At 43.1% G+C, this 20,573-nt stretch overlaps 1 protein-coding gene and 2 long non-coding RNA genes across 3 annotated transcripts; 2 read left to right on the forward strand and 1 right to left on the reverse strand.

Annotated features, from left to right (window-relative positions):
• Nucleotides 1-5,462: 5,462 nt before the first annotated feature.
• LOC100837273 (alanine--tRNA ligase) lies at nucleotides 5,463-20,150 on the forward strand. The gene is made up of 22 exons (XM_003571667.4): nucleotides 5,463-5,976; nucleotides 6,922-7,062; nucleotides 7,220-7,366; nucleotides 7,517-7,669; nucleotides 7,801-7,936; nucleotides 9,112-9,208; nucleotides 10,518-10,638; nucleotides 11,375-11,443; nucleotides 15,108-15,158; nucleotides 15,291-15,386; nucleotides 15,556-15,654; nucleotides 15,778-15,900; nucleotides 17,548-17,697; nucleotides 17,792-17,863; nucleotides 17,938-18,013; nucleotides 18,097-18,239; nucleotides 18,319-18,427; nucleotides 18,499-18,686; nucleotides 18,908-18,997; nucleotides 19,113-19,298; nucleotides 19,531-19,704; nucleotides 19,795-20,150. The coding sequence occupies exons 1-22, from the start codon at nucleotides 5,488-5,490 to the stop codon at nucleotides 19,864-19,866; spliced, it is 2,982 nt and encodes a 993-aa protein (XP_003571715.2). The 5' UTR covers nucleotides 5,463-5,487; the 3' UTR covers nucleotides 19,867-20,150.
• On the forward strand, nucleotides 11,451-13,638 carry LOC112271601. Its single transcript, XR_002964877.1, has 2 exons — nucleotides 11,451-12,442; nucleotides 13,421-13,638. It is a non-coding gene; the product is annotated as an uncharacterized LOC112271601 (long non-coding RNA).
• Nucleotides 13,036-13,927, reverse strand: LOC112271600. Its single transcript, XR_002964876.1, has 2 exons — nucleotides 13,651-13,927; nucleotides 13,036-13,563 (listed from the first exon to the last, which is right to left on the reverse strand). It is a non-coding gene; the product is annotated as an uncharacterized LOC112271600 (long non-coding RNA).
• Nucleotides 20,151-20,573: the final 423 nt, after the last annotated feature.

Genomic DNA, 20,573 nt, shown 5'->3' on the forward strand with positions numbered 1-20,573 from the left:
TGCTTGCTTCCTCGGTTGGGAAATAACTGATTGGATTTATCTAGATTTGCATGCATCTAAAGAGTCACTTATTTTCGGACGGAGGGAATACATCAGTAAAAATGCAAGGGTGAGAGTCCCCGTTGCCCAAGAAAGTATCGAACTTCTACATGACTCGACAAATAGAATTGAAGAGGTAGATGATGAAAACAAATCTACCCAAATAATAAAGGGAGGAACTCTTCCTTCGTCATCGTCGTCGTCCATCTGTGAATTTGGCAATTTGCCCCTTCAAGTTTTTGTTAATCCAACCGCCAGTACATCTGGCGAGGAGTAACAGAACGCGGTTTAGTCTGGGTGCCTTTGTACGTCGGGCAAGCCTGCCTCCCTTCCCTCCCTACTTGCTTCCCCCGTTCCCCGATTTCTCATCTCTACAGACCACAGCCATCGTGCGCCTGCCCGCTCCCGACACCTCCGCCCCTGCGGCCCTGTCCGCAATCCTCACACAGCCCGTCCCTCCAGTGCAGAGACCAACTCTCTCGCCCGTCATGGCTTTCCTCGGTACTCGGTGGCTGCCCCTTCTGTCCCAGAGCTGGCGTGTCGAGCGGCCCCTCCACCGTTGTCTCCTCCTCCGGCGAGTTCCCCGCGAGACAACTTAGCCCCTAGGACGTTCCCCAACCCGACTCCAGCCGCAATTTCGCGGAGGCCCAGGTAAACACGGCGCAGCCACCCGCAGCAGGAGCGGTGGCCCCCTGTGGAGGCAAGTGCGGAGCGGGTGGCGGAGGGCAGCCCGCTGCGGACGACGCGCGGCAGCCCCCGGCAGGAGCGACGGCGAACGAAGGCGACGACGGGCGGGTCGAGCTGCCCAGCAGCTGGAGCGTCACACAGGGGTTTGGCGTCCTCATACACCTGGATGAGCCGCACCAGTGCATGGCCTTGGCATTTACAGCACATGCCTAAATCCGGGTACACACGAAACACATCGTCCCAGTCCTCGCCTGGATGGTGGCGCGGACGGCGATGAGGGAGATCAGATGAACCACATGAGCGCGGCCACGAGATTGCCGAGCTCCGAGTTCTGGTTTACCCAGAGGCTGCCAAGTAGGGCTGCGGAGCAGAGGAAGTAGCAGACGAAGAGGGAGGAGCGCGAGGGGAGGAGGTGGTGGCACTGTGCTAGGCATGGCTTGTCGACGGCGCGAGGCGGCAGAGAGTGCCAGGAGATCGCGCAGGCGGAGATCAGGGCCAACACGTCGCCCGGGAGCAACAGGATCAGTTTGCCACCGCCGTGGCCGACTATGGAGATCGGGGCTTCTCGTTCGTGGGTTGGGTGGGCCGTTTGCTTCCTTTCTCCTTTTCTTTTCTTTTATTTTCTCAACCTCCAAAAGCTTCAAGCTTAAATCCTACGGAGTATAAGAAGAAGAGCGAAGAGTGACAAGCTCAGTTGTTCTTTTTCCCGTATCTCGAGCAACCGCGCGAACCCTTTTGGATTTGTCCTTCTTTGAATGTATTGGGTTGATACGACAACAAGTATTTATAATAGAGCTTGGTGTGTTGACGGATCAATGATGAATATTGTTTCATTTATTTCAATTGAATGTCAATATGTTATTGTTTTTTATAAACATGAATTTTTGTCTGCATACGTTAAGAGCCCGTGGTACGCACGGACATTGTACTAGTGTTTAGAAAGTGAACAAGGGAAGCAAGGAAGCGAAGAACCAATAAAAAAGAGAAGGAAGAATGGGTCATGTGTCGATTTCCAATGATAACTAGAACATGATAGCGCACTTTGCTGCGCCCGACCCTATAGTTGCGAAGAACAGGTGTGGGTGTAAAATAATATGATGATATCTGGATATAAAAATTAAATTAATAAATGCAATTGAGATGGAAATTTTATTTTATTAAATAACATGCGCTTATATATGCAGGGATCTGAAAAGTAACATAAAGCCCATGGGAATACAAATCTATGATGCTTGGCAGGTTGGTTTTCATATCATATTTTCAGACTTTCAGTATATTGTCACGAACTTGCAAACATAGTTGCACTGAACATCATATATACAGTGAATTCCTTAATTTTTTTTGAAAAAGAAAAAAAGGATATTCATGGTTTGCAGGCAGTCGCAGTTTTATAATATACAGAATGGTGCAAAAATGATTCTTTGATATCATTTCTGGTCAAAGAAATTTCCAGCAGAAACAAAAATAATCCTTATTCTACACTGTTTTCTTAGGCAGACCTGCAACAGAATTGCACAAAACCTTAGTTTATTGCTACAAAAGTTAAGACATATGTACAGTGTAATAAATCATTGTACCAATTATAGAAAATAAATAAATAATCAGATGCCACATTGTAAATGTATTTAGGCTGACAATATGAACCATGAACGAAACTACTGCACATGAGCTCCTCATAGTGTCCTTTTAGTTCTGTGGAAAGAGGTCCTGAAAAGCATGATAAATAAATGGAAAAATGTGAAAGATGGCAAAAGAAATGGATGCTACTGTACCTGCACTTTGTTATACATAAGCCAGATAGGAAACAGAACCTGCGTGAGAACATTCGTGAAGTACAAGTTAGGGGGGTTAGTTTGTTTGAGTAATATACTGGCCCACATTAAAAGTTCATAGTAAAACTATTATATTTTTATCTCCGAATAACACAACAGCAACACTTAAAATGCCAAGTCAGCTGAAGAAGTTGGCGACAAATATATTCACTATAATTTGGAAGTCAGTCGAGGGTGTCTCTACATTGTAGAGCTTACTAAGATATAACTGACCTATTTCGTATTAGGCCAATGAGATTTTGCCCCCATCGCCCAACCTCCACACAAGCTTCATAAGTACTTGTTTTTGCAGGATCCATGATGAACCTTGTGAGCCAGCGGCACTAATTATATCACCAAACAAGTATATATTAGAGTCATGATAAGCCCTGCAAGCATAAGATCATTTGTGTTAGCACAGCTATAAAGTGAGTACTGGGTACATCAACTGGTATAAGCAGATAACATATGAAAAATCCCTGACCACTTTACCTAAGCTGTCAAAGCTTGAAGTAATTGTGCTAACCTCTGAACATCGGGAGAAAATTGAGCTTGATTGCTTGCTGCATCACCACCTCATGCTCAGGCACATATATCTGCTCCATGACCACCACAACAATTGTACTCATCTAGCATCCGATCTATTTTGGATTGAATCAAATGAATGGACATAGTTGTACAATCCAAACCTTCTCTGTTTCAAAAACAAGTAAATACAAGTATTTGATTTCTTTACGGTGTTCAGAAGGAGGGTTGCTTTCTACCAGCAAGAGCAATATAATTTGACTTGGGTAGAATTTATTTCAATGTAAATTCTCCCATGCATGGTTTTTGACCATGCATTCTGCATCTGGTGCACCAAGTCGACTGTACTATGAATATCAACTTAATTGGATACCTCAGGAACTGCAGTAACCAGTCCTGGGTCCTCGGTCACGGCGTTCGGTACTGAAAGAGAAACGTTGGCTGGCTACCAAAGCATCGAAGACGATCTCGTATACACTTTTGGTGCAAGCATGTCAGGGATATACATTCCCAACTCCTCCTCCCTTCATTCCCATCAGTAATGCTTCAGTGGTAATGAAAATTCTTGCTAGAAGAAGTCGTGGCAGACCTCAAATTCTGAAGGAGCATCAATGCAGTGGCAGAGAACATTTACATCCTTCAAGCTTAATCCATGTTCTTGAGTACTCCCTCCGATCCATAATAAGTGTCGCTGATTAAGTACACTTTGTAGCCTAATTAAATTAGGATTACGAGATATTGTTTTTTATATTATTACCATGTTAGTGGATCGATTTCTTAGAAAACTTGCTTTTCTTCTTCAAGTTCTTCCATTTCATTCCTAATAATAGTATCAACAATTGAAGAAAAAAAGATACAGAACACATGAAGAGGAAGCTGCAATGTAGGCCTTCTTTGTACTTCGATTAACATAGTGACATTGCATCAAAGGGATACTGAACCCATTGCTGCAAAAGGCAGTGTCTCCACCGAACCAGTGCAGTGCTAATATGACCTTGGTAGCTTCAAACCCAATGACAGAGAGCGAGATTTCAGGGCCAAACTAAAAGAATCAGTACCTAGCATACACATAGACAACTATAAAATTGAATGAGATAGAGAGAGATAGCTGAAAAGGTTAGTTTCAAGGGTGTGAGCAATTGCAAACTTACAATTCTTGATTCACGACCAGTTGCATAACAGTGGAGTTGGAGCTCACCAGAACACTGGAGAGGAGAAAACAGAGAGAGAGAGAGAGAGAGAGAGAGAGAGAGAGCGAGAGAGAGAAGCAACCAAAATAGCACAGTACAATACAGGAAAGAAAATCCCGAATCAAGAACTGAGAAAAGGAAAAAAGAACTTCAGAGAAGTTGGCATCGATTGTGATGAGCAGCATGATAGAGAGCTCCTTGGCGAGCTGCTGGACAACGCTGGCGCGCGTCTTGTCTGAGTCCACCTGCTGCCGCCGTGTGAGCGCCCGGATCCCTCCACCGCCCACCCCTTCCTGGAACCCCATCGCCGCTGCCGCTGCTCCATAGGTAACGACGGGGCCATGACTGGACCGTCTTCGCGTTGATGCATTACGACTCGAGAACTGCCGATCTGGTTCCGGAGAAGGTGGAGGACAAGTGGAGGAGGCGGAGGACGAGGAGGATGAAGGGCGTGGGTGGCGGCGAGAGAGAAGCGGCGGCAGCGCAGGCCCTAGGTATGGGGACTCAGGAGTCAGGAAAGAACAGAGATCGGCAGGGGATTGGCGCCACAAAATCGTAGGAATCTGGCAGAGGAGAGGTGGAAGGAATAAATAGGTATAAATAGGGGAAGCCATGAATGAGAAGAAGAAGGGCAGGGGGTAGCAACTGACGTCGATGTCATCATGTGAGAACAGAAACGGAAGCGAATTAAAGCGGCGGCGCGGCGTGTCTCTCCATCTCCGGCGGAAGCGGAAGCGCAACATCACACCTCTCGCGGGAAAGCATGCGTCGCGAAGAGGGGGACGACCGGACGAGGGCTTCCCTGCAGGGAGACAGAATTCGAACCGGGCCGCATTTGTGAACCGGCCCAATTAACGAGATTTCTTGGATTTTCCTGATGGAGCAGCGGCCCGTCCAACTAAACAAGTCCAGCCGCGAGGCCCAGACGCGTTGGACGGCCAGTGATGAAAAAAACACCGATCGGACGGTTGAGAGGGGTGATGGCGTGAGAACGCTCGAAATCCGTCTCATTTTGTTGTCTCTCATATTGAAGTCCGAAAATTACCAGAGCGAGGAAAGATTGTCTGGCGTCGATCAACCGTGCAGTTTCTTGGCTGTCAAGTTGCCGAACTTTGACATCCAAGGATGCACTTTCTTGGCTGTCGATATTATCATTTTCTTTTTGCTGTAAAAAGAGAGAGAAGAACACTCCAAATATATTATCCTCTCCGTGCCCCGTCTACTGCTAGTGGTACATGCTCGCGCGCGCGTGCCGGGTGCTCTTCCTCCCCAAGCCCCCCGCTAGGGTTTTGCCTGCCGCCGCCATCCACCTCTCCTCTTTCGCCGCCGCCACTGCCCGACCGCCGATGGAGGCGTCGCCTGAGTGGCCTGCTCGGCGGGTCCGGGAAACTTTCATCCAGTACTACGAGTCTAAGTCGCACACGCGATGGCCGTCGAGCCCCGTGGTCCCCGTCGACGACCCCACGCTGCTGTTCGCCAACGCCGGAATGAACCAGTTCAAGCCGGTGTTTCTCGGCACTGCCGCCCCGGACTCGCAGCTTGGCCGCCTGAGCCGCGCCTGCAACACCCAGAAGTGCATCCGCGCCGGCGGCAAGCACAACGATCTCGATGACGTGGGGAAGGACACCTACCACCACACCTTTTTCGAGATGCTCGGGAACTGGTCCTTCGGAGACTACTTCAAGGAGGAGGCCATCGGGTATGCATGGGAGCTCCTCACCCAGGTATAGGATCCTTCTCTTCTCGATCGCGCGTGTTAGTAGGCATATACTGCTGTACTGTACGAATCTGATGTAGCGCTGCTTCAAGTCTATTTTGAATGAACAATTGGTTCTGTTTCGTCTGAGTTTCTTTTGAACAGCAGATTAATGATCAATAAATAAGTGAAAGTGGGCTTATGTGCTGATTCGGTGGCTTTGATGATGATATAATTGACATTTAGCAGGGAATGATGATGATAGTTTGTGATTCATGCCGTGATATTGTAGTTTTGATCTAAAGATTTGATTGTTTGAGGGTTATTCTTCCTCGATTTTTTTTGTTCTAGAGTTATTTGTGAGAAATTAGAAAGGACTTTTTTAATTCGTGTGCCAGTTTGGAGTTATTCCTGATGAAGTTCGGTGTTTAGAGATCAATTTGCACAGGTATCACTAATTTAGAAACTGTCAGTGTTATTATTTAAACTTTTAAGTTTTGAAATGCTCTATAGGGTTTGGAAATTTTATTTACGCCTTCACGAAAAGCACTCTAAAACATATTTCCTTAAATTTCCCCTTGTGCATATATGAAGCGGAACTATTTGATGTTACACTGATTTCAATTTTAATTTTGTTGTCTGGTACAATCAATTAATCTGATGTCTTTGATGCTTCATTCCTTGACTATGCCCTAATGATTTCCCATTTAAAAGGTAACGTAACTATGTCAAAGGTATGGGGAAGGGCCATGTTTGGACAGCCCTAAGTACTGAATTGTTGTTGAAATTAAACTGCATGTTGGACGAATTTTTCTGGTCAGTCTGTATGTTGCGTTTTTGTGATGTAGGGCATCTGGACACAAACAAAAATAAGAAAATTTTGTGAAAAAACCCTTTCGTGTACAAATTGCCCACTGATTTGTCTAAACAATGGTGACCTTCTTATTGCTTACTGATTTCAATTTATATACAGGTGTACAAATTGCCTACTGATAGAATTTACGCAACGTACTTTGGTGGTGATGAGAAAGCTGGCCTTGCTCCTGATATTGAGTCGAAGAATATATGGTTAAAATATCTACCGAAAGAAAAAGTTCTTCCTTTTGGCTGCAAGGTACAGTGAATGTGCTTTGTTTGTTGGTCAAAGTTCTTCAGAGTTTAGGATGTTACATTGTATTAGTTTTACTTTCTTCATTGTTGTTGGACCTACTTTTGCCTTACTGTCCTTATTTACTTACGAAGAAACTCTATACAATGTATTCTGTGAGCAGGATAACTTCTGGGAGATGGGCGACACTGGTCCTTGTGGCCCATGCACGGAGATTCATTTTGATCGCATTGGTAACCGTGATGCAGCTTCATTAGTGAATAATGATGACCCTACATGTATTGAGATATGGAATCTTGTGTTCATTCAGGTTATCATGCTACTTTAAAGAAAAACTACTTTCTGTGTAGATAGTTAAACTTTAATTCCAATATATGGCCAGTTGCTCTGTTTTATTTGTGCATGTTTCTATGCATGCTCGTTCTATATACTAATAATATTGGCTTTTTTAAATGCCCAGTTCAATAGGGAAGCTGATGGTGCTTTGAGAACCTTGCCAGCAAAACATGTTGACACAGGAATGGGCTTCGAGCGTTTAACTTCCATCCTTCAGAATAAAATGAGCAATTACGATACAGATGTATTCATGCCGTTATTTGATGCCATCCACCAAGTATGTTGGCCATATGCACACTTGCAGCTTGTTTTATGCTTGTGCACATCTGAACAGTAATTTGGTGCAGTTTCTAATTGTTGCCTAAACTAAATGACTTCTTTGTTAATTTGGCATGCATTTAAATGAAGTTGGCTGGTGTTGGAATTCAACCATACTCTGGTAAAGTAGGCACTGATGATGTTGGGAAAGTTGATATGGCGTATAGAGTTGTTGCCGATCACATAAGAACCCTTTCTTTTGCTATCGCTGATGGTTCTCAACCTGGTGAGTTTTTACTCTTTTGTTGGTAAGAAATAAGAAATTATCAATAACAATTGCCATCAATTTGTGAGTAGGGTTTACTTTCTATAAACAGATGGAAAATTATTATACAGCTGATTGCCTCGTTAATGAGCTTGCTGCTTTGCATTCTACAAAGTGTTTCCATCTCTTATCTGTTCACGAGTGAGCACGAACTTGTGCATTTGTGTTATTTTGGCCCTCAAATGAAAATGTTAATTTTAATTTTAATAGTTTCTGTTACACATGTGAGTTCTTTTGATTCAAGATGGATGCTGTACTGTAGTAAAAAGGCGTTCATTGACACAGCCAGAAATAGCTTGAATTTCCAGTGGCTAGCAATTGTAAGTGACAAAATTTAAATCATTATACTCAATGTGACCACACTGGCAATTGTTAGCCAATATGACTAGCCACTATAATGGAGGCTAGTTTTTGGGTCCTGGCTGATTAATTTTCAAGTGTAGGTACAAACCATTAGTTTCTGGGACCTGAGTTGCAATGTACTGTCTACAGCTGGAATGCATTAGGCGTTACTAGTAAATATGAAACTGATACCTGCTCTTTTTCTGTTTTACTTTGTCGGTTAAGGTCAGTTGAACCAAACCATAAAGATTCCAAAACAGGCACTAAATTTTTATAGTTCTTGTTGCAGGAATTTAGGTGGGAATTATCAGATCAACCTTATTTAAAACTGTTTTTCACACAGAGAAAGTATTTGTGCTATTGGTAGGGTTGAATTAAGTGATCAATACTTGTTGGAATGAATATGGCGAATTATCTTCCAAATGTAGGATTATATCTTAATGTGAGACAATATTAACTCAGAAATCTAGAGTGACTTTTTTAATGAAGTTTATAATCATAATAACTGCAAAATAATACTGCATACTGTATGCACATAGTTAGTATTTACATAATGCTTTAGGAGTAAAGGTATAGAACAACCGCAGTATATGTTATTATGTTGATTTAATTTAATGGGATTGTTTTCAGTGGATCCACTACCTGGTTTAACCTATGCGCTGAAGATGGTGCATAACCGAAAGATTATGTTGCAAACTACATATTGTTATTTTTCTTACATGTACCATGTTTCAGGGCTTCATTTTCTATCGCAGCTTGGTGTTTCTTTGTTTGTAATATAAATTCTTATGTAGGCAACGAGGGAAGAGAATATGTTCTAAGGCGTATACTCAGACGGGCTGTTCACTTTGGTCATCAAAAATTGATGGCGAAGCAAGGATTTTTTAGCTCGTAAGAACATTAACTTGCAAGTTTTGTATTGTGTACATTTATGTTAATAAATATGTTTGTGTGCAATGCTGAAAATATATCTATGACTGACTTGAATGATTGTTGGATGTGATGTGATGATAATACAAAATTATGTTTACGTCATATGATTTTAGTTAAGAATTTATAGGATGGAAATGAGTTGGCCCAGTACGTATCTGGACCTGCCCCATGTGACCAGAGCATAAGTATGGGTCCAGGGGTCGACCTATTTACCCAGGCATCAATGTTGGCTCTATTAACTTTGACCAGATTTGTCATGTGAAAATATTACGTATATATTGCCTATAAAAATTTGTGGCCCATGTTCTGTAGAATGCCTAGGTCTATAATGTCTTTGTATTAGCGATTTTTACATGGTATTAATATAGCTCTCAACTTAGATCTCTATGGCAGTACATCTTACCTACATGGAATTTTAGAAACCTTTTCCTCCCCTATTATTCCCCGATGTCCACCATCCCCTCGTGTAGGATAATTAGTCAATAGTGGGAAACGTGCATAAATTAGATGCACATGTTATGTACCCATACCACAACTCTTGGTGAATTAATGTTATTATTTGAGCAGCGTTATAGTGCATATGTATCTATTAAATTACATCTAACTGTGTTACCAACATTTGGTCCATGTTGCTATTTGGTTGAATGTTCTTGCAAATTGCAACAATGCTAGGAAGGAACCAGTTAAGTTTGATTGTTCACATTTAATTTGACAAATTGTTAATCCAGGAAAAAAATGGTACGTAAGGATTTGTTGCAAATCTGGAACTTGAACCTCTGATACCACCCTATATAGTGATATGTGTCAGGAGTGAGGACAATGCACTATAGTAGAGGTGCTATTTATCAAATATTCGGAGTATGTTAAAGTGTGTATAGTCAGTCAATTCTGTTTAAACTTCACAGAAGTACGTGTCCTTTATGGCACTTGCCCAGGGGAAAGTCTAAGTGGGCTGTGAACATTAATTTGTATCAGGTCAATTTTTGGGTTTGAATTTGTGTTTTTGAATGTAGTATATAGGAAATCTTCACTAGCATCTTTTCTATCTTGTGGTAACTCAATCCTTAATAACAGCATACTCCCTCCATTCCTAAATTCTTGTCGTGGTTTAGTTAAAATTATTTATAGACGGAGGGAGTAGTTTTTAATTTTTCCTTCTGCATCATTTTTAAAGTTTGTTCTGCTTTTTTCTTCTATCTTGTGGCAAACACTCTCTTTGTTCTTGAGGTTGGCATTTGATTTATTATTTTTCTCTAACTTTGTGCAGCCTTGTACATGTTTTTGTCCGCGTGATGGGTGATGTATTTCCTGAGCTGAAGGAGAATGAAAAGAAGATAAAAGATATTATCAAAGATGAAGAGGAAAGCTTCGAGAACACTCTAGCAAAGGTAATATTGGTTTCCACTTTCCAGGTGTATTTTTGTAGCAATAACATCAGTTTGGCTGAAGTTAATTGAGCATTTTTTTTTCCAATCCTGATATTTTATTTTTTCTGTTTCTGTCGACCAGTTAATGTTCTTATATCCTTTGTGCCACTGTCTTGCTTGTGTGATACACTTGCTAGAGGATTTAAGTATTCCTCCGTTCAACAAAGGATGTCTCAACTTTGACTAAATTTGAATGCATCTATACACTAAGTCATGTCTAGATACATCCAAATTTTGACAAACTTGAGACATCTTTTGTTGGACGGAGGGAGTACAAAATTAAAGTGTTGTGCTGAGTAACCAGGTAGCTTCTTGTTTCGAGGCAACACAATATATAGGATAATAGTTTCAATCTCGGAAAATTAGATTTGATCGCAATAGCCTAGCCGATTTCAATCACAATATCTCATCTCTTTTTTTAATCAAATGACCATTAGCAGTTCAATTTTTTTTGGTTGCACCATTGAAAGTTCATTTGGATGGCCATGATTTTATTTCTCATGCTCCTATTTTAAGGGAAGTTCCTACTAGATGCCTCACCATTATGTTTGTTGTGTAAAAGATTAAAAGCACTAGCAGAGAGTAAAAAAACTTACAATTGAAATCTAGATGGTCTATTATTTTTTTGAACTATTATAATAGTATTCTATCTGTTGATGTTTGCCTTGTTAAATAATTGTGTCGGTGTGATTTTCAGGGGTATGAGAAATTTAAGAAAGCTGCAGATGCTGTCAAGGAGAATGGCGGGGCAGTACTTAGTGGTCAGGCAAGTGTTTTTGGTTTTTGGATTATCATCACGTAGTATTTTGTTTTCACTTGGTTATGTTTGTCCATATGGTGACGTAAGCCCTTTTTGTCTTGCCCTTTTTTCTGTCCGGCGTGCGTTGTATTATTGCGTCTGACAAAAGGGGGAATGGTCCACTGGCAAAGTTATAAGCTTGTTAGGATATAAGATAAAGTAGGAAGTATTAGAGACAATGTATCCTGTTGCCTGTTGGGGCATATAGGTGCAGTAGGCACATGGGGTCTACTAATGTAAATATGTAATAGGTGATTAATTAGCCAAGTCATCTAGTCCAGGGAGTAACTAGCACAAATACAAAATCATATGCAACCATACCGACTAATGGATCCCTGTTGAATGAACCGTAGCACAGTGTTGTATCAAATTAGCTTGCAGGACAGAACAAGGCAAAGTTAGCCAAATCATTACCACACGGCACGCCATACATAGTTGTATAAATTCTGAATTTGCTATCTTTGGCAACCATTTCAGAATTAAATTCGCATTTTAGGTCAAAGCTATGTTCTTGATAGACAACTCTGCATATTGAATGTAAACTAAGCACAATGGAAGCAGCAAATTTTTTAGAACTAGCCCTCAATCCCATGTGTCGTGGATAATGGGGCAGAAGGCCTTGGGCCTGTGAAGTTCAGTTAACTAAGGTAGACAGTCTCCAGGAACCCCTGCAGTGCGATGCCTGCGGTTGAAGCGCTCGTGGAAACTTCCCAAAGAAATGAAGGCTACACTCAGGGTTCCCCTGGCGGACGGGTCGGAGGCATGGGCATCTCCTGTTCTGGGGAACAGGGCTCAGCGCAGCACAACGGAGTGGGTTTAGCCTATCGTGACGTCAACGCAGTGCTTGAGTTAGTAGAAGGGCGTCGCTGCAGTGACTTTGTCGGATGGGCTCGCCGGCTAAGGAGGAAGACACAGGGTCTGCGAGGATCAAAAGGACCTGTCTTCTTTGATGCTTTGGACTGAGGGGTCAGTCTAGTCTTTTCCGGTCAGATTTTTCAGTCATTAATTAAACTAGTACAGTGCCCGTGCGTTGCCACGGACTTAATTTCGTTTGCTTTCACATGTAAACATAATGCACACGAAAATTCATGTTTACAGAAAATACAACAATATAATTTGATACTATCAGGATTTGACTAAAATTGACTTGGACTCCTATAACTCTACCCATAGCTATGACCCTCAACATACACCAAAAAACACTTCTATGTAGGTTGCCTTAGGCGTGATCTTGACAAGGAACTAAATTCAGACAAAGAACCCGAACACCGTCGCGGATAACTCCGTCAAAATAAGAATTACTTTGATACTCGCTACTCACGAGCTACACTACTACAGAAATAGTTATTACTGACACGTCTAAAACCCTCGTTGGTGACGTTTTTTCGGTGCGTCTGTAGTTATGTGTCGGTAAGAGCTTTTATCATTGACGCTTCAGCTATGAAATTTTGTCACCTCTGAAGTTTATACATAGCACTCGTCAATGGTGATTTTTTATGGATTAATTTTTTTTAGCACCAATTAATAGCTTGCAGTGCAATTAATTTGTATACATCCACTTCATATCATACACACACCATCTTTATACATCATTATACACGGAAATGTCAACATACATCACACACATAGATTTTTTTAGAGTGAAACTGCCTTATATTAACTCATTGTCAAGCATGAGAATCATACTGAATACAGGCGTTCAGGAAATCAGGTTTCTGGTACATTCAAGTGTTTACAAACTGATTACAAGAAGCGAACATGGTTGTTTAGTGTGCAGCCATATTGGCCTCTCTACAAACATGAGTAAACTCAAAAACATCACACCCCCTACAAATATCCTGAATTTGGAGCAGAACAGGGAGGATACATGATCTGTTTTCGCTTCTACTTTTCCACAAATTAGCAACATCCAGATTATTTGTTTCTAAGATCACCTTATTTCAGGCTGGCCATCAATTCTGCACCATCCCGACATGCCGGTGCCTCTGCTGACAGCACAATTGAGATATCGTTGTACCACTTGCATCGGATAGCAATCACCTGGCCCATGTCATCTCTAATCATCACAGCCGTGGCTCCTTGTTTACCTTCATAGTCAAAAGATGCATCAACATTTACCTTAATCAAACCTGCAGGAGGCTTTTGCCATTTTGTTACTTTGATGCTATTCGAACCTTTTGCACAAGGGCCCGAGGTCTGAATCAGATCGGAGGCCATGTCCCTTGCCCACCTGCAAGCTTGTGTAATGCTCATTGAGGTTTCTCCATGATATCTTTTGTTCCTTGCAGTCCAAATTGCCCGCATTCCACACAAGATAGGTCCGCCTAAAGCCTGCGAACAAATCACATTGTCAAGCAAGTTCTGTGCCCAAGTGCAGGATAGAGTTTTGGCAATTTGATATTATACAGAAGGTCAGACTTGGGGGAGGCTGCCGATGCCGCGCTTGGAGGCGGCTGCGCCAGGGAAGCCACCGACGCCTGGAGGCCGCCGCACCACCTGGAGGCCACGGCGCCTTCGCTGGGGAGGCCATTGCGCCGCCTGGAGGCCGCCGTTGCTTGTAGGTGGAGTACGGGGACGGTTTGGGGCGTTGAAGATGGAGACCGGGCCGCACGGATCCAGATCAGGAGGTGGTATGGACGGAGGAGGCGGCGGGGTGGGGCAGAGGCGTCGCGACCGGAGAGAGGAGAAGAATAGGATTTGGATTAGGGTTTGGACTGCGCGTGGATTCTTCAAGCGAGCGGAGGAGATGGGGACGGCGGCCACGAGAGGAGGAGGTGACTGGGGGAGGGGCGGGGGGCGGCCTCGGGAGGTGGAGGAGGGGGCCGGGCGGCTGGCGGCGCCGGGCACGGGAGCAAGGAGCGCCACGGGAGGAGGAGGGGTGGAGGCAGGGGGAGATTTGCAAAAAAGACCCTGATTTTTGTAGAAAAGCTCAGTTCCGTCCTGAAATTGGACTGCGTGTTGATTTCTGAGAAAAGGAAGGACCAAAATGAAAATCGCCCGACGGACGAAACGAACGACGGAAACACTACTGCTTTTATTATTAGGTACAGATAAAGATGGTCAAACTTAATATATGGCATATCATCAATTGGCAAAGCAATGACGGGTCATTTTATCCATTCTGAAAAAAACATGGGGCATTTTATCAAAGGCACAACCGCACAACAAAGATGGTGAATATTATCAGTTAGCCCTAAAATGAGCGCTAAGCTCAATAAATCCTTGGAACAATTATGCAAAGTTGATCTTTGCTTAATGAAAAACATATGAAAATGATGTGCTTGCAACCTAAGAGGAAATTAAATGCAACTACTGTACTAAGGGTAAGATCGCCGGCGAACCGTCATGATGTTTATCTAGCTAACTAATACGATACTGTCTGCACGATAGAACAATTCTACCATCATATTGAACTCACTGCAATGTGTGCCGGTGTAGCAACATGAACCGAGATGCTCAGCTGCTGTGAGCTGTCCACTGTATAGAACATGTCCCATAGATCATACTTCCTCATGTTTGTTGATGATTCACTATGTTGTGTTGAACCTGAAAATTGCATCACATTCTGTTGAACTTTTCAAGTTTCTTTTTGCCATCTTTCATATATCACAACTGCTATTTGTTCTTTCAGGATGCATTTATTCTGTGGGACACCTATGGTTATCCAATTGATTTGACTGAGGTTTGTTGTTCACGTTGTGATCAGTAAATTTATCAAATTAATTTGATTTGGTTTACTTTTCTTGTTTAAATCAGTAAATTTAAATGACATTTTATTGTTGGTTTATCTTATCTTTTTGTTTCTTGTCCATAGGTCATGGCAGTTGACTATGGGCTGACTGTTGATATGGAGGGTTTTACTCTTTCTATGGAGGAAGCGAGGCAAAAGGCTCGTAATGCTCGCTTCAAGGTTGTATCCTAGTTAAATATGGATTTGATCCTTTCTTGTGGTTCCATTTTGTCATCAAACTATTCTTCCTTTTTTTATTGCTGATATGCTGCTGATGTTACAATCAATTGGGCACCTTTCTATATTTGTGTTTTACTTATACTTTTTGCTATATATTTTTCTTTTGCAGGCTGGGGGTAAATCTATTGTACTGGATGCTAATGCTACAGCACAGCTGCGCAATCAGGGGCTTGCCAGCACAGATGATAGCCCAAAGTTCCAACACAAGGTTAGATTATCTGTTAGATTTTTAGTTCTGGTTTGGCTATATAATAGTTCTGGTTCTGCGTCTGTAGTTATGTGTCGGTAAGTACTGGGTCGATTGTTGACTCACCATGAAATCATTTTGCAGGAGCATCACAGTGTGGTGAAGGCTATCTATACTGGCTCAGAGTTCATAGACACTGCATCTGGTGCTGAGGACTTTGGTCTTGTGTTAGAAAGCACAAGTTTCTATGCGGAACAGGGTGGTCAGGTACAACCTCACTGTCTACAAAGTAATGTTGATATGTTTGAATGGAACATTTGAAGTGCAATCACCTCTTAAGGTGCAACCATGCGATAAATTTATAGTTTGTTTCTGAATCAGCACTGCATTAATTTTAATGTAGTTACTAGTATATGGAGTATAAAAAGTTGGGGAAACAACTGCTTCGGTGGTGCAGTGTTGCCTCCTCCGACGTCGTCTTGCCTTGGTGGCTGGTGGTGATACTGTTGTGTGGTTGGTGGTGTGTGCATTGTCTGTGGGTTAAAAGGCGTCCTTGAACCGTTGCCTAAGTGACTGCAAAGGTTTGAAGCTCCACTGTGTTTAGGGGCTTAGGGTGTTGCCTCGCACTCTAGACATTTAGGGTACAGCGACCGCCGTGCCCTGTTCTGCCACCACCAGGGGTCTCTGCTGCCCCTGGGGGCTTGCAAACGACAGTGTGGCCGCCTCCCTGTGTTCCGGTGAGCATCCAGTCGTGTGGATGCTTCTGTCGTTGCCTTCCCTTCCCTGATCTACTCTGCTGTCGTGGTGAGAACGAAAAGAATGATTGTGGCTGCTGTTGTGAGGGAGGGGTTGTGAGCAGGAAAGAGGGGGTTGGGAAGGTTGTGTGCTGCTGCTGTGAGGAAGGATGTGATGGCTTTGGTGAGATTGAAGGGAAGGGTAGTGGGTCATGGGAAGAGTATATGTTTTATTAGATGGGCTTTTGGGCCACGGGAAGTGTATGAATAGTGGCCATCTCAGTTTTTTTCCTTCCATTTTCTCTTCTAATATGCTAAACTGCTGATCGCTCTGCCCAAGGAATGTCTAAAGCGCCGCCTTGAGCGCTTAAGATTTGTGAAGGGGGTGGGTTGCCTCACCTCAACTACCGCCTTTAAAACCATGGCGTTTTCAGGTGGCTCTGCTGGCATGTGGTCCTTACCAGGGGGGACATAGATGTGACGAGTGTTGGATGCTAAGCGGCATCTTTGGGAGGTGGCATGATGAGGGCGTCGAGGCTGGACGTTGGGGTGGGGTGGCGGCCTCAAGGCCTCGGGAAGCTATGGCTGTGTGGTGGCTGTCTGTGCAGCGTTGTGGTCTGTTTGTATGGATGTTGCCGTAGCCGGTACAAGAGGCAGTGTGCGGTGAATCAGTTGGAAGTGAGGTGGTGGCCTCGAAATGGTGTTATCGGCTTTTCAGGTGTTGCGGACAATGCAAGGATGGCAGTGTGCTACTGCGTCATCAGGGCTGAAGTGGCCCAGGCCTGTCCATCCGAAGGTGGATCTGGCTTCTTTCTTCTTTTCTCGGTGATGGTGGCGGCTAGCTGGTGCAGCTGTTTTGTTGTGGCGACCGGAGTTTCTGTCCTCAAGGCTTTTAGCGGGGTGTGCCTTGTGGGTTTATCTGAAGCCTGCCAGTCATGTTGTGCTCCTTATGTGTGTTTGTGCTGGATATAGTTGATCGTTAGGGGCACAGTCTTTGCTTGCGAGGCGAGGACATTCACAGAGTTGTGAGAGTGACAAAAAATCGTTGTAACTAAATTACTAGCATATCACAGCAATAAACAGCATTTTGCATTCAACGACCATGGAATATACCTATTTGTATCTGTAGCCATACATGTATGATTCTCTCTGACATGGCATATGATTTTTTTGGCTTCAGATATATGACACTGGGAGTATTGAGGGGTTATCTGGATCTTTCACCGTGAGCAATGTTCAAGTGTTTGCTGGCTATGTCTTGCATATTGGTTCATTTATGGAAGGGTCTGACACTAAGGCTTTGTCTGTTGGTGATGAAGTGAGATGCAAGGTGCCTCTCTTTACTAATGAATTATGTATACTGAATAAGATTGAACTGTGACATTGGCTAAATGATATATTTCAATATCATGACTTACTGGTAGGTTGATTATAATCGGCGCACTCTCATTGCTCCGAACCATACCTGTACCCATATGCTGAACTTTGCCCTAAGGGTATGTTTCCGAGCCTCTCAGATTTTACAGTAGTAGTCTTTGCACTCTTGATGATTCCTCCATTGTAAGTGCAGGAAGTACTTGGTGACCATATTGACCAGAAAGGTTCCATTGTTCTTCCTGAGAAGCTGAGATTTGATTTCTCCCATGGTATCAATATGATTATTATTTTTATGTTGCATTCCCATCATGTTTGCCCTTCGCTTGTCATCTCAACTGTTAATCCATAACAGGGAAACCTGTTCAGCCTGAAGATTTGAGAAAAATTGAGTTCATAGTGAACCAACAAATAAAGGAGGAGTTGGAAGTATCTGCACGAGAAATAAAATTAGCTGATGCGAAGCGCATAAATGGTCTACGTGCTGTGTTTGGTGAAGTGAGTTTTCTTAAACATCTAGACATACCATCTTGCAATGTCTCTTTCACATAATTGATTGTACATATGGGTTTTGTAGATCTACCCTGATCCAGTAAGAGTTGTATCGATTGGTCGCAAAGTTGAAGATTTGCTTGCAAACCCTGAAAGCAAAGAATGGTTATCCATATCAACAGAGCTGTGTGGAGGTATATTGACTTATAAGTCATGTAATCCTGTATTTTGTGTTGTTATGTCATTTAAATTTGTGTATTATCAGGTACACACATTTCAAACACAAGAGATGCCGCGGCATTTGCTCTTGTATCTGAGGAGGGTATTGCCAAAGGTGTTCGCAGGATCACAGCTGTCACTGCTGAATGTGCCTTTGAGGCTATGAAGTTGGCATCATCTATTGATGCTGATATTGATGAAGCATCTAAATTGGAGGGAGCCATATTAGAAAAGGTGCTAAGCTTTTACTCTTATGTTTATGCTCTCCTAATGTGAGTTCTAGGGTTGAGATACTCTGATAAAATGGATATTATTTAAAATTTGTTTTGATGCCAATGTCTTTTCATTAGAAATATCGGTGCCTAGCCCCCTTTTTAGTGGACAGCTGATGTCAATTGTACTTGGCACACATTTCCTGCAATCCTGTTGATCTAAGGATGACTTTTCTTTTGCAGAAAATTGCTTCCATCAAGAATACGCTGGATGCAGCTTCTATCCCAGCTGCAAGAAAAGCTGATCTAAGAGGAAAGGTCACAAAGTTAGAGGTTCGTAGATCTTCCTGTTGACCCGTCCCATCCTCTCAAAGAGAGCAAGTACTTAAGATATCTGGTATTCTTTTTTTACTTTAATTTTAAGAGATCACAACTGTTGCATAATCAGGATCAACTAAGAAAGGCCAAGAAGAAAATGGGTGATGAAAATATCCAAAAGGCTGTGAAGACCGCGATCGATGCTGCAGAAGCTGCTCTTTCTGATGGAAAGCCCTTTTGCGTTGCTCATGTTGATGTGGGTCTTGATACCACTGCTGTCCGGGAAGCGGTAGTCAAAGCCATGAACCGTTTCAAGGTAAGTACTGCCATCAAGCTCTGTGTCTAGAACTATCAGTCATCTATACCTGTAGACCATACCCTGTTTAGGGGTCTGTCCCGAAGGTAGTCCTAGCAAATCATAGCTTCTATTTGAAAAGGCACTACATACTCCAAGCATTTGTTTTGGCGTCAGTTACGAAGATCAAATTTATTCCTTCTGTCAAATCTTTGGATGTGCTGGTGAATTTTTGTTTGTTTGTCCTCTTCAGAGTTTGCCAATAATGCTATTCAGCTCAGATGAAGCATCGAACAAGGCTGTTATTTATGCTGGTGTACCTCCTGATGCACCCGATGGCTTCAAAGTTTTGGACTGGCTTACACCTTCAATTGCACCACTCAAGGGAAGAGGTGGCGGTGGCAAGAATGGCCTTGCCCAAGGCCAGGTGAGCCGATGATTAATTTTATGAGAAGTCCCTTAGGTCAAAGCCTAGAAATCACCATTATTACTTATAAGTCTGAATTCTGCAATGCAGGGAAGTGATGCTTCTCAGCTCAAGGAGGCCATGGAGCTTGCTACCCAGATAGCTTCCATGAAGCTGAACTGAGCTGATTTGTTGAGTGTACTTGGTGTGGCTGCTGATGTTTGTTCTATTTCGCAGTTAGCAGAAATTCTATTTTTTTTAATACACAAACATGAAAGTAATCATGAAATCAATTAGAAGCACTGTCTGTTTCATTTGTACCATGAGCATGACCTTTGGGGCATAAGGATATAAAATCATGAATATACTCCAACGTATAGGACGGAGTTCGAGTGCTGCAGTTGTCTTGTTACAGATCAGTTCATCAATATTGAAGTATAACGAAGCTGATGTGGCATATTGATCCATACTTGTGCTTAATGTGGCATATTGTCCTTTACTAAACTATTGCCGCCTGACCACGCGGTGAACCTGGGGCTGCATCATCCTCTCCGGCGCAATGATGAGCTGTACTCTCTTCTGCTTCTTAGCCGTGGCGGCCCTTTGGTATCCAGAAATGAGCTTCCGCTTTGCCGTTACCAACATCAGCTCCTCGTCGACGCTGCTCGTCGGTTCAATCTTGTGCTCGCATGATGAGCTGGACCTTGGCTTGGGCTGCAAACCTCTGACTTGCCCAGCGATCTTTGGCTTTGGCGTCGTCTCGAGATCAGCCGTCTCCGTTTTGGGGTCCTCTTGGACAACACCATCGGTGGAAGTGGTAGACGTCGGCGATGCCCGACGGCAGCTCCTGAAGTGCTCCTCGGCGAGACCCATCCAGCCCTTGCAGATGT

The sequence above is a fragment of the Brachypodium distachyon genome, chromosome 3 (genome assembly GCF_000005505.3).
Source record: "Brachypodium distachyon strain Bd21 chromosome 3, Brachypodium_distachyon_v3.0, whole genome shotgun sequence".
NCBI classification, from domain to species: Eukaryota; Viridiplantae; Streptophyta; class Magnoliopsida; order Poales; family Poaceae; genus Brachypodium; species Brachypodium distachyon.